The 15063-nt window shown below is 39.8% G+C and overlaps 1 protein-coding gene across 28 annotated transcripts in view; it reads left to right on the top strand.

Annotated features, from left to right (window-relative positions):
* The window catches only part of rims2a (regulating synaptic membrane exocytosis 2a), a 135798-nt gene that overhangs the window by 74542 nt on the left and 46193 nt on the right, over window positions 1–15063 (top strand). For 20 of the 28 annotated variants that reach the window (XM_077599387.1, XM_077599382.1, XM_077599385.1 and 17 more), the window contains 7 exons: window positions 1223–2172; window positions 8654–8865; window positions 10090–10209; window positions 10997–11096; window positions 11187–11310; window positions 13623–13669; window positions 14152–14264. In XM_077599387.1, coding sequence (XP_077455513.1) covers window positions 1223–2172; window positions 8654–8865; window positions 10090–10209; window positions 10997–11096; window positions 11187–11310; window positions 13623–13669; window positions 14152–14264 — 1666 coding nt within the window. Of the gene's footprint in view, window positions 1–1222; window positions 2173–8408; window positions 8477–8653; window positions 8866–10089; window positions 10210–10996; window positions 11097–11186; window positions 11311–13622; window positions 13670–14151; window positions 14265–15063 lie in introns of all 28 variants that reach the window. The other 8 variants (XM_077599392.1, XM_077599390.1, XM_077599389.1 and 5 more) reach the window with 1 other exon arrangement.

The raw sequence follows: 15063 nt of genomic DNA, 5'->3' as shown, positions 1-15063 counted from the left end.
TGTGACACGTACTCCACTCATATTTTTCAATTATTTCGCGCTTAATATTGATTGTCAACGTTCGCCTTTTCTTTGCACAACTCTTAATTCCACCTGTTTGCTTCAGATCCATTGTTGTTCACTTTGTATTATGCATTGACTAACGGGGAAAAAACAGGAAAATGCAATGCTCCGCCCAGTGCTCGTAGATATCTGTTATACACGAAAGAGATGCAGCAAAAAAGACAGTGCGCTACAATGATAAACAGCCTCTCATGTCTTGGCCACCTAGCTTTCTCGTATCTCAAAATTGTTCTCGTATCTAGTGATAATTATTTGCTCAAAATTTTACTCGTATCTCGAAATGCTCGTATGTCGGGGTACCATTGTACAGTAATACCTTGAGATACGAGCTTAATGCATTCCGGGACTGAGCTCATATGTCAATTAACTCGTATCTCAAATCAATTTTTCCCATAGAAAATTACTAAATACAAATTAATCCATTCCCACCCTCTGAAAAAAACACCAAAAACAGCATATTACAATGGAAAAACATCTTTTTATTTTTTCTAATTCACCACCGACTCACAAAGTAACAAATTCCTATCTAATAGTGGTTATGATCTTCAATACTAAAATGTGACATTACCCAAACAAAAATCTCCAAAAGGAAAGAGCCATCTATCATTTCTAACCATTGTTGTATAGCTCATAGTGTACCTTTTTAACCTTAACCTACACTTTCATTATTTTTAGCCCCCTTTTGATTGTTCATTTAATCATGTGACTCGATTGCAGTGCTGCATTGCTCAACTTCTTTTCCCTTCAAACATCCCATATTTTACCTGTACAGTAGTTCATGAACCATATTAAAGGCTCATCCATCATTCTGCCCCTCCTGCTTAAGTCACCTTTTTATAGCATTGAATACTGTACTATAGGGGCGGCCCGGTGGACGAGTGTTCAGCACGTCAGCGTCACAGTCCAGCTTGCGTGGGTTTTCTCCAGGCACTCCGCTCTCCTCCCACATCCCAAAAACATGCAGTGTTGGCTGGTTGATCACTTTACAGTGCCCTAAGATATGAGTGTGAATTGTTGTCCAGCTCCTTGTGCCCTGTGATTGGCTTTCCACCGGAAATGAGAACATTTGATCCATCCAAATTTACTCTAGTAAAAAATATTTTTTTTTGCACATATAAGAGAAATGAAATTTAACAAATTCTATGGTTGTCATTCCCAGGAGACGAAGTCCATCTGCATCCAGGGATCCAAACCAAAAATACGACCAAAGGGAGGGGGTTGACCATTCACAGTATGCCCAGACAGACGGAAGCATGCCCAGATCACCGTCCGACTATGGGGATGGGGACCCCCGGCGGGCTCCGCGGGGCCCACACTTGTACCCAGACGTAAATGCAGCATGGACTGGCTACAGAGACCGGCAGGGTCCTGGACGCTGGCACTCCCAAGAATACCCTCTGGACCAGGAGCTAGATGGACCTCACAATGATTATGAGCTCCAGAGACAGCGACAGGAGGAGTTCCAGACACGATATCGCAGTGATCCCAACCTGGCACGCTATCCCGTTAAGCCACAGCCCTATGAAGAGCAGATGAGAATGCATGCGGAGGTGGGCCGCCTAAGGCATGAGCGACGTCATAGTGATGTCTCGTTAGCTTACACTGAGCAGGATGAACCGGCACCCATCCGGCTGTCACGTCAACATCTCACTGAGCGCCGTCCGCCTATGGTGGGACAGCGGTCTTACTCTGTTGACCGCTCCCCGTCAGGGCCCATGGGTCCTGGCCTCGGTGGCCATAGAACATCAAACCACAGCCCCCCAACACCCCATCGCAGTCCTGTGCTAGGTGACCGATCCGGAGATCTACAGAGAGGTGACATGGCTGGAGGAGGGGAATCTATGAGGAGACAACAACATCATTTGGACCCCAATTCTGCTGTCCGCAAGAGCAAGAGGGAGAAGATGGAAAGCATGTTGAGAAATGACTCGCTGAGTTCGGATCAATCGGAGTCTGTGCGTCCTCCACCCCCAAAGCCTCACAAAAATAAAAAGGGAGGGAAGATGCGGCAGGTGTCGCTGAGCAGCTCTGAGGAGGAGCTTGCAACTACACCGGAGTACACCAGCTGTGAGGATGTCGAGATAGAGAGTGAGTCAGTCAGTGAGAAAGGTACGTAAACACGACTTTAATGTCACTCTCTGTATTTACTGTTTTTACCCTGCAACTATTCAAACTCCACTCTAATTTTATTAACCTCATGTTGTTGTTTTTCTACAGAGAAGGCAGATTTGTTTATTGTTGTTTCATGTTTATAATAATCAATTGTGTGTATATAACTGTCCGGTATAACTTTCAGTCAATTGTTTGCTTTCTCTGTATCCTTTAACAGTGTTTAATTTTCAGGGCTCATTGTTTTCCTTTATACCCTCTAATATTTGATTCCCTATAAACAATTATTCATACCTGTCAACCTCTGCCGATAACCGCCCTTATGAATGATTATGATTCCCCTTACAAACCCCCCAAAAACCTTACAAACACCGTAAGAGTCGTACGGTGTTTGTAAGGATTTTTGGGGGTTTGTAAGGGGAATCATAATCATTTATAAGGGCAGTTATCGGCAGAGGTTGACAGGTATGAATTATTTGTCATAACCATAAATACTCATCCCCCCAAGAATCAGCAGCGGAAAGTGTTGTTTCCACCAAAAACAATTTAATAATTAGATTTGGCTGCCTCGTGGTGTAGAGGTTCACTTGCCTGACTTCGGTGTGGGCAAGCGCGGGCTCGATTCCCGGTGGTGGCGGTATGATTGGGAGTGCGGATGGTCATTTGTCTTTCTGTGTGCCCTGCGAATGACTGGCCACCAGTCTCGTGTGTAGTCTGCCTTTCGCCCAAAGACAGCTGGGTTAGGCTCCAGCAACCCCTGCAACACTTTCGAGGATGGGCGGTATGGAAGATGGATGGATGGATAATTAGATTTGACAAAATTGGCTTGAATGAGTGCGATGAACTGCATCACCAGAGGTAACGCAATGTTCATGTTATGGCATGACCAAGTCGCGTGTATGCAATCCACTTGCAGTGTATTCTGACCAGTCTGATGGTCAGCGCATCCAGTTTTATTCCTAAATCCTATGATCACGCTAGACAACTGGTTCTTAACCTGGGTTCGATCGAATCCAAAGCCTCTGCTGCGGAGGTCAAGAAACATTGACTCAATGTCTATACACGATAACATGCCCCGCTTGACCATCAGGGGCTGCAGATGACATTCCTTGGCCAATCAGTGCTGCGAATAATTTTTATATCTTGAATTTGAAAAAAAATCATGATTTTTTTTACACTAAAGTAGGGTTTGGTGAACCCGCATATGAGACTGGTGAGGTTCGGTAGCTCCAACAAGGTTAAGAACCCCTGCGCTAGAGTGATCAATCTTCTGAAATCGATCAATAGGCTTCTAATTGAATCAAATCAAATTTTGGGAGACATGGTAAAAACTGCAAAAGTGTTGTTGTGCAAAAAATGATATAAGCACTCCCAGTAAATGCTAGCGGTTTAACCAACAAGATGGCTGGTTATGATAAATGGCATGACTAGAAGAGCATTTACATCGACACAATTCCCCTATGTGAAAAACACTCACATGACTGATACATTTAGTCTTGATCTTGCTTTGTTTTGTTATGTAACTATTGTGCACACTGAGAGACACTATCCACAATCGCTGATACATTATTGATGAGGGCCTTTCCAGGTAGGCACTCAAAAAAAGTCAGGAGCATGCAGGCTGTTTTTGGGTCAGACTTTGGTTCTGTTTGAATGTCAGTCATATTTACGCGCCAGCCTGTACAGGAGTGAGTCAAAGAGCAAACTTTTTCATTCCATTTCATATTCAACACCACTTGTCCTCATCAGGGTTGCGGGGTGTTGGAGCCCATCCCAGCTGACATCGAAAGCCGATCTACACCCTAGACTTGTTGCCAGTCAGTCGTAGGGCACACACAGAGACGACTATTCGTACTCATAATCACACTGTCACCGACCATAGCTATCCTAACTCTAAAGCCCAAATAGTTGACCTAGGCAGTTCTCTTCTGTTCTGCAGCTGAAGCAAAAGTAAACCAATCAACCTTCACTCCAGGCCAATCGGCTAAGAGACAGAAAAGAGGGCATAAAGCACCTTTTGGCCATATGTGGTCTGTCAGCATCTCAGTGTTTGTGCACTCAGCTTGCTTGGATGGGAGATGAGACGTAATTGCAGGCTAAGCAGGGTGCTTTTTATACTCTCAATACTCCAAAATCTTAAGAGTGCTACAAAGAGAGGACGGTTTGATGAAATGCGAAGAAAAGGAGTTATGAGACAAGAGGGTGTGCCAGCTCTAATAGGTCTGGTACGTGTCTGTGAGAACCGGTTACTGATTTACCGCTCTGAACATCTACCTACCTGCGTTATATATTTTTATTGATTCTCCTGACATACAGTCCCATAGTACTACAGAACAGAAATAAAAGAGCACTGCATGGCTAACTACAGCAGTGAAGTGGGCATTGTGATCATTCTTAATAATTCTTGACTGTGTAAATGTGTTTTGCAATCCTGTAACACTATTAGACAACTGGAAACCATTTATTTTAAAACAGTTGCTGATGGTGTCGTGTTTCACTTAGGTGTCTTCTCTTCAGGCAGCATGTATTCTTTTTTCATTTTATTTGGTGTGTATGTAAGTTTGAGTGGTAACCTCTCCGTCTATGGGTCATGTTAGTAAATGACAATCAGCCGTTGGTGAATTCCCTCCTGTGGTGGAAGTGAAGTTTGTTAAACAACCTGCGACCAAACTGCACGGTTTAATGTGAGTAAGTGTTAGTTAACGGAGCCAGGTTAAATTTAACAGGACAAAGGTTAATTATACAGCAATGTATTTTAAAAAACTTTACTGTGAATTTAGCGACACTATCCCCTTGGTAACATATTCTACACTGTTACACAAATGCCTCTTTTCTACATCTCTTGAGTTATAGTAAAACCAGCATCAATAATTAATGATCCAATTAATAGTTTACACTGTTTTTATTGAGCTGTCAAAGTGATGGAGAGCGTGCTGGTGGTGAACTCCGCAAGCTGCCTGCACGCTGCCTTTGTCCTGAATCAGCACTTTGTGGTGCCTGGGAGCCATGGGCAAACAGGCAGGGCTGGTCATAGACTGCTGATGCCCACAATTCACCTCTGTGAAGAGTTTCTTCTGCTCCTAAAAACTACACTTTGGCATGTTGGGGATCAGGATCCAATTGTGAATTGTGCGACAGTTAATAAAACTTGAGATTGGAAAAAGAATACTGCATGGCTCTTTGTGCTCACACCAGTGTCCACTCATTTGAACAGATGTGAAGGATGGTTAAGGATAGATGGTCAATATAGTATAGGTGATATGGTGTTTTGTTGTGTTTTTGGAAGTGTATGTGAACTTAAATATGTTGTCAAGTTGAAGTAATTCAAGTTGTCAAATTAATGAAAGTAATACAAGATGTACAAGCATACAAATAAAAAAACATAAGGCTGATTGAACATGGTAAATTATACCAACTAGGTGTGAGCATGAATGGTTGTTTGTCTCCTTGTTCTCTGTGATGCGTTGGCAACTCATTTGAGCTTTGACCTACAGTTGGCTCCAGCATCTCCACGACCCATGTGAGGATAATCAGAACGGAAATGTAAAAAAAAAATACTTGAGCGGTTCTCCCCATTGTGGTTGAAAACAGAATCCACACTTGTTTTTGAAGACTGATAACATTTTTTTATGTTTTCCTGGCCTGTTCAGCTAGAAGAACTTTTAAGGCTTATCCATCCATTTTTTTATTTGGCTGAGCATGTTTACGGTTACTAGGAACTGGGTGGGGCCTATCCCAGAAATCTACTTACTGTGGACTGTACCCTAACTTTGTCCCGGGCGCATGTTTAAGAAAATAGCAGTTTACTCTCACTCCGACGCTTATTGGTGCTGAACTGCTGCCTGCATCAACGCGCGGTAAATGTACTCCCACTACACTAGTATTCATTTTACACGTGGTCACAGTTGGTTCAGTCATCACAAGTATGATCAAATATTCATATGTCGGGTTTGTTCAGAACACCTGTTCTTGTTCAAGGCATAGTTGTTAAATGTTTTAAGGCCAGGACTTGTTTATGCCGGTCAATGTCTCCCTGAACTCAACAATCTTTGCTTAATGCACTTAGGCAAAGGAGTCTAGCCAAGAACTGCATTGGTTAATTAATTGATCAGGAGCATTTTGTCCATGGAGTGTGATGTGTTTTAATCTTGTCAGTTTTGCGTCTCCCAGGTTAAAAGTTTGGCCTTGGGCAAGTGATTTGTTCAATGAAGTTTGCCTAGCATGCTGAAATACTCTTGAGTGTTTATGCTGCTGACACAAAACCAGCTGGGGAGGATAATCACTGTTGTCAGCTGTTGTTAAAGGGTCACAGAGGCTAAAGGCTGTCAAGGGAGCTCATAGTGTTTTATCAAAATGCATAATTCATTTTCACGCAAACATCTCATAGCTCCTATGGATTATGGTAATCACATGGCTGCCAACTACTCCGGAATTTCAGGAGTTTCTCCGGAAATGCAATGCAAACTCCGGGACTCCGGACAACCTCCCTAAACTCCAGAAATCCCCCAAAAATTTTACTTTTTTTTTTTGAAGCTGTTAAGTCAATATGCCTACTCGGCATATATATATATATATATATATATATATATATATATATATATATATATATATATATATGTATATATATAAATATATATAATGCAACAGACAGAGTATACGAAGACATGCACATAAACAAACATCTCAGCAACTTCAAATTATGAATTCCAAACAACTTTACATTAAATAGGACTTGTTATATTCTTTATTCACGTTTTACAGTTTTAAGATTTTGCTAGTAGGTGGGTTATGGCTAGCCGTATTACCTTGCAATATAAGTCAAACACACCACTTTCTTATTTGAAGTTTTTCTCTAAAGGATGACAAGGCCCACTTATTTATTTTATTCACACCAATAATTTTAGATAACGAACTCCGTGAAGACAAACGGCAGTCAAAAGAGAGTTGTTGTTGTGAGGCTCAAATGGGAAGCCAGCGGAGAGTTAGGCAGGATGCAATGCTACGGTGACAGTTTCAAAATAAAATAACGGAAACAAGAAATTTACTTACATCTTGTGGGATTTCATAATTTGGATGTTTCGTAATCAGAAAATTTTGTATTTAGAGGCATTTGTAAGTAGAGGTACCACTGTATGTATGTAAATATTTATTCTATCATCTGGCGTGTCCAAACATTTACCACAGCATAGAAATTGAGTATTCCAAGTTTCTTACACTTGACAAGATATCCAAAGGCAAAGAGAAGGGCATACAGAATAAATTAAATAAAATGTCCTCATTTAGCATTTTTTTTTACAGTTTATTTTATTTTTTGTCTTGAAAGGTGCTTCTGAATTACTATAATTTTCAGATTTTATATGCTATTATTTTTATCCTCATTTTTTAAGCCTGCGCCTTATTGCCAATGCGTCTGTTTTATGGATTTTTTACAGTTTAACAAGGTGCATGTGCTTTGGTCTAAATACAACTTGGTACTACTATAGTTTACTCCGGCTGATATGTGGACAAATTTCCATTTTCTTTTAAAATTTGGTATGTGTGGCGTATCGGCTGTTGCACTCCAAAAATTTGGTAAATCTCCCATCCATCTTCTGCTTATCATTATTTTACCGATTCTGAGGTGGATATGCTAAACATTGTTACAAATTCTGTGAATTTGTTTTATTTTAATATATGATATGTTTCATGTGGGTGATTTCCTGTGGTGATGCCTAAAATGACAATGGAGAAGAAAGCAAAATAAACTAATCTAAAGGTTGCATATAAATTTTCACTGTGCAATAATCAATATTAAAATAATCAACACTAATGTTGATTACAATTATGCGTCAATCACACTTTCCCTCAGTAATGATACTGTGTTCTGGCATTGAATGAAAGTAATTCTCATGCACACATTGATTGACAACTTGTAGTTTAGTATGTCTTTGTTCCCGTTGTGGGATTACCGTGAATCGAACCAGAAACATTTCTGATTACTGGGTAGTTGTCGCAGCCTTGTATTTTCATTGCGTTTGTTAAGTGGGTACCTTGTGTGTTATCGACTTAACTGTTATTTTGCTTTCTCCGTAGGAATTACATAAATTCTGAGAATTTGTGTAGTATGTGCATTGGGGTCTTTGTGTACTTGGATCTGTGTATGAGTGTGTCAGGTTGTGTCCTGTTGTGCTTTGTGGTGTCCTCACTGCTCCCTCTTGCTGTCCTCTCTCGTGCGTACACCCTCCCCCACCTTACAGGAGATTTGGATGGCCATTGGTGGGACCATGCGTCTTGGCATACCAGCGATGCCTCCCCAATGTCTTTGGTGAGACATGTGGAGACCCCTCCCTCCTGCCTCATAACCTCTATCTGTCTCTTTCTCCTTCTCCTCTCCCATCCCTTGTATTCCAGAGTCTATTGTCATTTCACATTTCCTTTGTTTAATTTACACCTTTGCATGTTGTTTTTCTGTTTTCTTTCTGTTTTTATCCCACACCTTTAGGGGACAGTCAAAGGGGAAAAAGAAAAACAATTGAGCAGGCATTTATGTCTGAGCCGGCACACACCTTATCTGAGAGGCAAAAGAAAATGGTGCGCTTTGGGGGACACTCATTTGAAGAGGACTTGGCGTGGTGTGAACCGCAAGTTAAAGACTCAGGAGTTGATACGTGCAGTAGCACTACCCTAAACGAGGAGCATAGCCATAGTGAGAAGGTACTGAGACAATCTAGCCTGCATATTTTTTTAAACCTATTTATGACCTCCCCATCTTTGTTTGCTCTGTGTCACTAAGTGTAAGTAGGTTAGATGTTTTGTGTTTTTTTTTCTCTGCGTTTTAATTGACGTTTTCTTTTACGATTTGTCCCTTCTGTTTTGGGTTAATCGTGGGTGCACCTTGCTTGGTGTGGCTGAAAAAAAGTCTTACAGAGACACCTTCTTTGCTTGCTACTTGTACTTGCTGTTTTGCTCCCCAATAGAAAAGACATACCCTACGGTAATAGTAGTAGTAGCAATAGTAGCAGTAGTAAAGATGACCACTTGCAAAGAACTTCTCTGTTTGTCATGACACAGGAACGTGCGTCTCTCCTAGTTGCATGGCCGTTTTCGTATGTTGTGTTGTTGCTCTGCAGCGGTCCTTTTAGGGTGACAGGCAAACCGTAGGCCGTCCCTCTCACTCTGCTCCCCTCCCCCACAGCACCCAGTCCAGAAAAAAACCTTGGCCAATAATTCACCCACTTTTATACAAAAATACACTTAATGGTCAGCACACCTGATAGGAAAGATTGGATTTTTTTTCTTTTCTTTTCTCCGCATATTTTTCTTTTTTCCCTTCCACTGCTGCGTCTCTTGTGTTTACCTCATGTGTGTCTCACTGCTTTGTTGTGTGCAATGTGCTTTTCATATTATTCTCTTTTCTTTTTCATCTCTGTCACCACTTTTGCCTCTATTATCAAAGATGATCGTTTCAACCCCTCCCATAGGCTGCTATCCCTTCAACAATTCTTCCCCCAAAATGATTGTATGTGTGTAGTAAGTCTTTTACATGAGACACTGCCTTTCCTACCCCAAGTTTGATTCATTGGTTAAGTGATGCTGGGGCTGCCTGCTTAAACTGCATGGGGCACTGCATGACGCTCACTCCACCTTTAAATCTGGCAGGTTCACCCAAGATCTGGAAAAAAAGAATACCATTTCAAATTCCAACATGTTACCTGACTTACTCATAACGTTACTGGAAGCTTAGTATTTTAGGAATAAAATTGGGGAAAAGAAAAGCACAAAAAAAGAATAAATCTGCTATTTTACTCTAGCTTGTGTGAACTTTCCCCTGCTAAATCAAAAAAATTCTCTCCCAAATGCCCCCATTCATTGAACTTATCTAAAGTGATCACTTTCAAGTTTGAAAACACGAGGTGTGTTGTGGCTCTGACTTCATAGCATCCAGTGACGTGGCAGCCTTCCAAAGACGGGGATCGTCTAATAGGGCGCATTTTGCTCAATAAGAGAATGAAAGATGGAACTGTGCCTCGAGATTCAGGAGCTCTGCTTGGTCTGAAGGTAAGCTGACTCTGGTTGCTGGTTGATATTATTCTGATTTCCCTGTGTGGTTATGAAGTTACACATTGCACATGTAGCAAGCATTTCACATAGACTAAGTGTCATGGCTGTACCTTGCATACTTAGATGATTCCATATGCCTGCAATTTACAGAAAGTCGTGGCAGATAGGGGGTTGAATAATTACTGATTAAATGAGCTTCTGAAAAAGACACGTTTGTGTCTGCTCAGTGCCTTTGTGCATTTCTGTCTCCTCAGCAGCAAACGCACTCTGCAGTCCAGCCAGTCAGTCCATCATTCAAGCTGCCAGCTTTGCCCTCACAGTCCATCCCTCTGTGTTCTGCTTTGCGAGACCGTCGCTTCGGCCTCAGCCTGTTACATAAAGCCATTTCATTTAGCAGACTTCCCTAAGCTCCTTTGTATGTTGGCATTCAGCCTCCATTAAGCAGGATTTTATTTGTATGATGAGAGTGGAGTATGGCATCCATACTACAGTACTATTCGAACCCACAGGATTGCACTGGACTAGCGTGTGCTCCAAAAGGCTAAAGCATTACGGTGGACATTAAAATCTGAAAGAAAACGAAACAAAACTAAATGTATTCTTTGATTTTAGAAATACTTTTAAAAACATTACTTTAGCATCACACAATTCTTGGAAACTGGGGGAAAATTGTTACAGCGGTATGTACGATAACTAGATGTTACATGCGCACAGGTTTTCTTTTAAGGACTCAATTTCCATCATTGTTTAGTTGCAACTACACACATCTCTTCTCCTTACGCAGGTGGTAGGAGGAAAGATGACAGAATCGGGTAGACTTTGTGCTTTCATCACTAAAGTGAGAAAAGGAAGTTTAGCTGATACTGTCGGGCACCTCAGACCAGGTACTCACAAAATCCTAACCATATTACAACTATATATGTTCTCATGGAAAGAATAAACATTTGTGTATAATAAAATATGGGGATTTACAGGTGACCAGGTGCTGGAATGGAATGGAAGGCTTTTACAAGGAGCTACATTTAAAGAAGTTTACAATATAATTCTAGAATCCAAGCCTGAACCACAAGTGGAACTGGTGGTCTCACGGCCAATTGGGTGAGTGCTTATTATTCTAATAAATGCGCTGCTGTGATCCTTATATTGCACTTCCTGGTTCTGTATGTTTGTAATCTAAAAGTGTTCAAATGCAATAACATTTCCACATAAATTATAAATGCATTATTATAATTTTTATATCAGTATTAATGTTTATTATGATCAATATTGAAATGTACAGTTTAATGGAAAATCTACCCACCTCATTTTGATCAATAAGACAAGGTTCTAGAGCTTGGCGATATGACAAAAATTGTCATGATAAAAAAATACCAGTCGATATCGATAATTATCACGATAACTATCACATCTTTTTTGTTTCAAATTTGACACTTTAAACTACTGTGAATTATTAAATGTATTACTTTCCTCCTTATTCAAATATGAAAGTAACTGTTACCTTACTTAGAAAATAGAATAGGAAATATGATGACTTTAAAAAGTATTTTTGTTGTTCTGTTGTGCAATAAAGATAAGATAACTCCCTCCTTACACTATGAAAAGTAAAGAATAAAACCTCACACATGGCGATTTACAAAAAAAAGTTGGATGAACTTTACCCATTTTAACCGAAAATAACAAGTTTTAGATTTTTGCAACGTTTTCAGAACATTTACATAAAATGGGAAAACATCCTGATATCAAGTAAGAAAAATATTACAGGCTGTTCTCAAATGAAGACAGGGTTAAGGACATTTTCAACAAGGCCGCTCTATGCACAAAGGTATTTACAAGGCATTTAAAAAAAAAGAAAAAAAGAAAATGCCAGTGAAAATTCACTTGGATCTGTTAGTGGGTTAGCTCGGTTGTTGTCCTGCATCTCATAATCGCCAAAATGTCCTTTTGCGTTCTTGCTCCGTGTTAGCCTCTATTGCTACATGCTAAAAACACGTTTCCTCATCATCCTCGTCTCCTGAGCGTTGGTCTGCATTTTTGTTGAAACAGCACCCCCATTCTCTGTGGTGGTCGGGTGGTGTACGTTTAAAATTAAATTAGTTTTTAATATTATCATTGACAAAATTTATTTCACGATAATTAGCATTATCGTTTTATCACCCAGCTCTATTTGGTTCAATTATTTACCATTGCTTTTGTCATGAACTGTGTTGTGATCTCTCACCTCAAAAAGTAAATAGAGCAACAAGTAAAGAAAATATATGTTTAACGTAACGTATCAGTTGCCGAAGTATACATGTATATTTTTGATATTCCGTCCCTGTGTTGCTACATATGGGATTGCCCGAACAGCATGTTCCTGCTGAACCATTAGCTTTTGGAATAAATGCTCTAGCTATGTTAAGTAATTTTAAACAACTTTTAAACTGACTTCTTTTTCATTTTTGTAATCTGTCTACAATATTTTTTATGCCTTTGTACTTGGCCATCAAATCAAAATTTTCAGTTTTAAGGTCTACTAAAGTTATCTAAATTACTTCTATAATACTAAATACCAAAATAAATGGAGAAACTCATGACACTCTTCCAAGTTGGAAGTTTACGTACAGTAAGGGATTAGGGATGTCACAATATCAGAGTATTAAAAGTGCCAGTTACACATTAGACAAACAAAAATACAGCAAGTGCCACACCAAAATGTGTAAAAAAAAAAACAAATAAAAAAAACAAAAACACATTACATTACCAATTTGGCGGGATTAATGTGTTAATGTGTAACACTAAGCAAATGTGGTTGGTCAAACGGTCAAGTCTACCAGTAATAGTGGTGATCAAAATAAGCAGCAAATTATCTCATTTGAAACGAAGGTGGCTATTATCAGGAAAATTGATGCTGTGAAACGTGCTGTGTTGCCTGAATTGAGTTTATTTGAAATTAATATTTTTATTTTACAATATTCTGTTCAGGATTCAGCAATTTTTTAAGATTCGGTAATAGAATTTATGGATGTATAGTTCAGTATGAACAGTCATACATTACTGGAATGTACAGTAACAACTTACGTTCATTTTCACGTTACATTCGGAACGTAACTAAAATATAAGATGAGGAGTTATGGATTAGAAAATGTAATATTGCCTATTAAACTTTAATATTTTATCAGCAAGAAATAATGTTATATAATTTACAGTAGCAGGTGTGTTCTGATTTCTTTCCCACTTCTCTTTCTCCATTGTGAGAACACGCAAACAGCAGCGGTTTTAAAATAAGTCCATTTTGTGCTACTAAAAGGTCTTCCGTGGGAATGAAGACTAATGTCGTACTAAATGTCATTAAAGCAAAGCGTGTTCAGCATTAGCTCATTGATTCATTTGACCTCATCGTTTTCGTTTTTCCTCACGTTTTGTCCCCTCAGAGATATTCCAAGGATACCAGACAGCACACATGCACAACTGGAATCAAGTAGGTCTTTTAACATTCCTTCTCTATTATATAATCCCCATTTAACCAAATATTCAACCAAGTACAAAATCTGGCACCACTTTAAGTCAAGTCACATTTAGTCATATAGCCCTTAATCACAATAAATGTCTCAGAGGGCTTCATAGACCCACATTTGTCAGCAAACGATGACATCCACAAATCTGAATCCCCCACAAGATAACCAAAAAAAAAAACAATGACCCACAATAAAATACAATGCTATTATGCCTATGAAAGTTTAGAAATACAAGTATCCTGTATGTAGTTTGATATTCAACAGGACTTGTATAAAATCTATTAATGCATAAAATACTACAACATTTTGGCGCTCTATTAATTGTGTTTCAGGGCTTTCATTCTTAAGTTCTCAAAATCAAAATGACCTTGTTTGTAATGTTTTTAATATTTTCTCTGTTTTCGTAGCTATATTTTCTAAATGGTGGCCTCATGTTGTCTTTAAGGTTCAAGTTCTTTTGAGTCCCAAAAGATGGATCGCCCATCCATTTCTGTCACCTCCCCAATGAGTCCCAACATGCTGAGGGATGCCCCCCAGTACTTGTCCGGACAGCTTTCAGTAAGTGACCTCACAATGTCATATGGAGTATAAGAAATTTATAGTGATAAATGGCCTAGTTCCTTGGAGATTTTAGACTTGCGCCACATTCCACTGATGTATGTTTTTCCCCTTCGTATAACTTCTAATGTGTACGTTGACACAACATGAGAAAATGGTGGGCTAGTTTGGGAAGGTGAACAGGCGCAGAATCACATCTATTCCACTGACTTTTTCACCATTACACTCTGGATTGTCTGTGATAAGATGTGTCAATTTACTTGTTTAAATTATCAAGTTATCCTGTGGAAACATGTATTTGTTTGTGTACTGGATGTTTGAGTGTGTATTTTAAGTGAGACACGTTTTCACGTGACAAATTCTCAAACTTTAAAACAATTTTAGTTCAATATCTGTAAGCAAAAATATGTGTGGACAATAATAGACAAATTTGGAGCTGAAATCAGCCAAGTACACTTGTCGGAGAAGGAGGAAAGAGAAAAATTCATTCATTCATTTTCCATAACGCACATCTTGGTAAGGGTAGTCGCTAGTCAGTCGTAGGGCACACAGCGAGACAGACAACCATTCGCACTCACAATCATACCACCACCACCAGCAGGAATTGAGCCCACGCCTGCCCGCTCCAAATTCAGGCGAGTGAACGTCCGAGTACCGGTGGTGTATAGTGGTACTCGGACGTTTCGTCGAAAGACGTTTGGGCCCCGGACACTTGGTCCCCGGACGTTTGGTCGACTGGACGTTTGGTCGACTGGACATTAGGTAGAACGGACGTTTGGTAGAACGGACGTTTGGTAGA

This window comes from Stigmatopora argus, chromosome 4 (genome assembly GCF_051989625.1).
Source record: "Stigmatopora argus isolate UIUO_Sarg chromosome 4, RoL_Sarg_1.0, whole genome shotgun sequence".
Lineage (NCBI taxonomy): Eukaryota > Metazoa > Chordata > Actinopteri > Syngnathiformes > Syngnathidae > Stigmatopora > Stigmatopora argus.
Note: the sequence above shows the minus strand (reverse complement) of the source record. Positions and strands in the feature narration are given on the sequence as shown.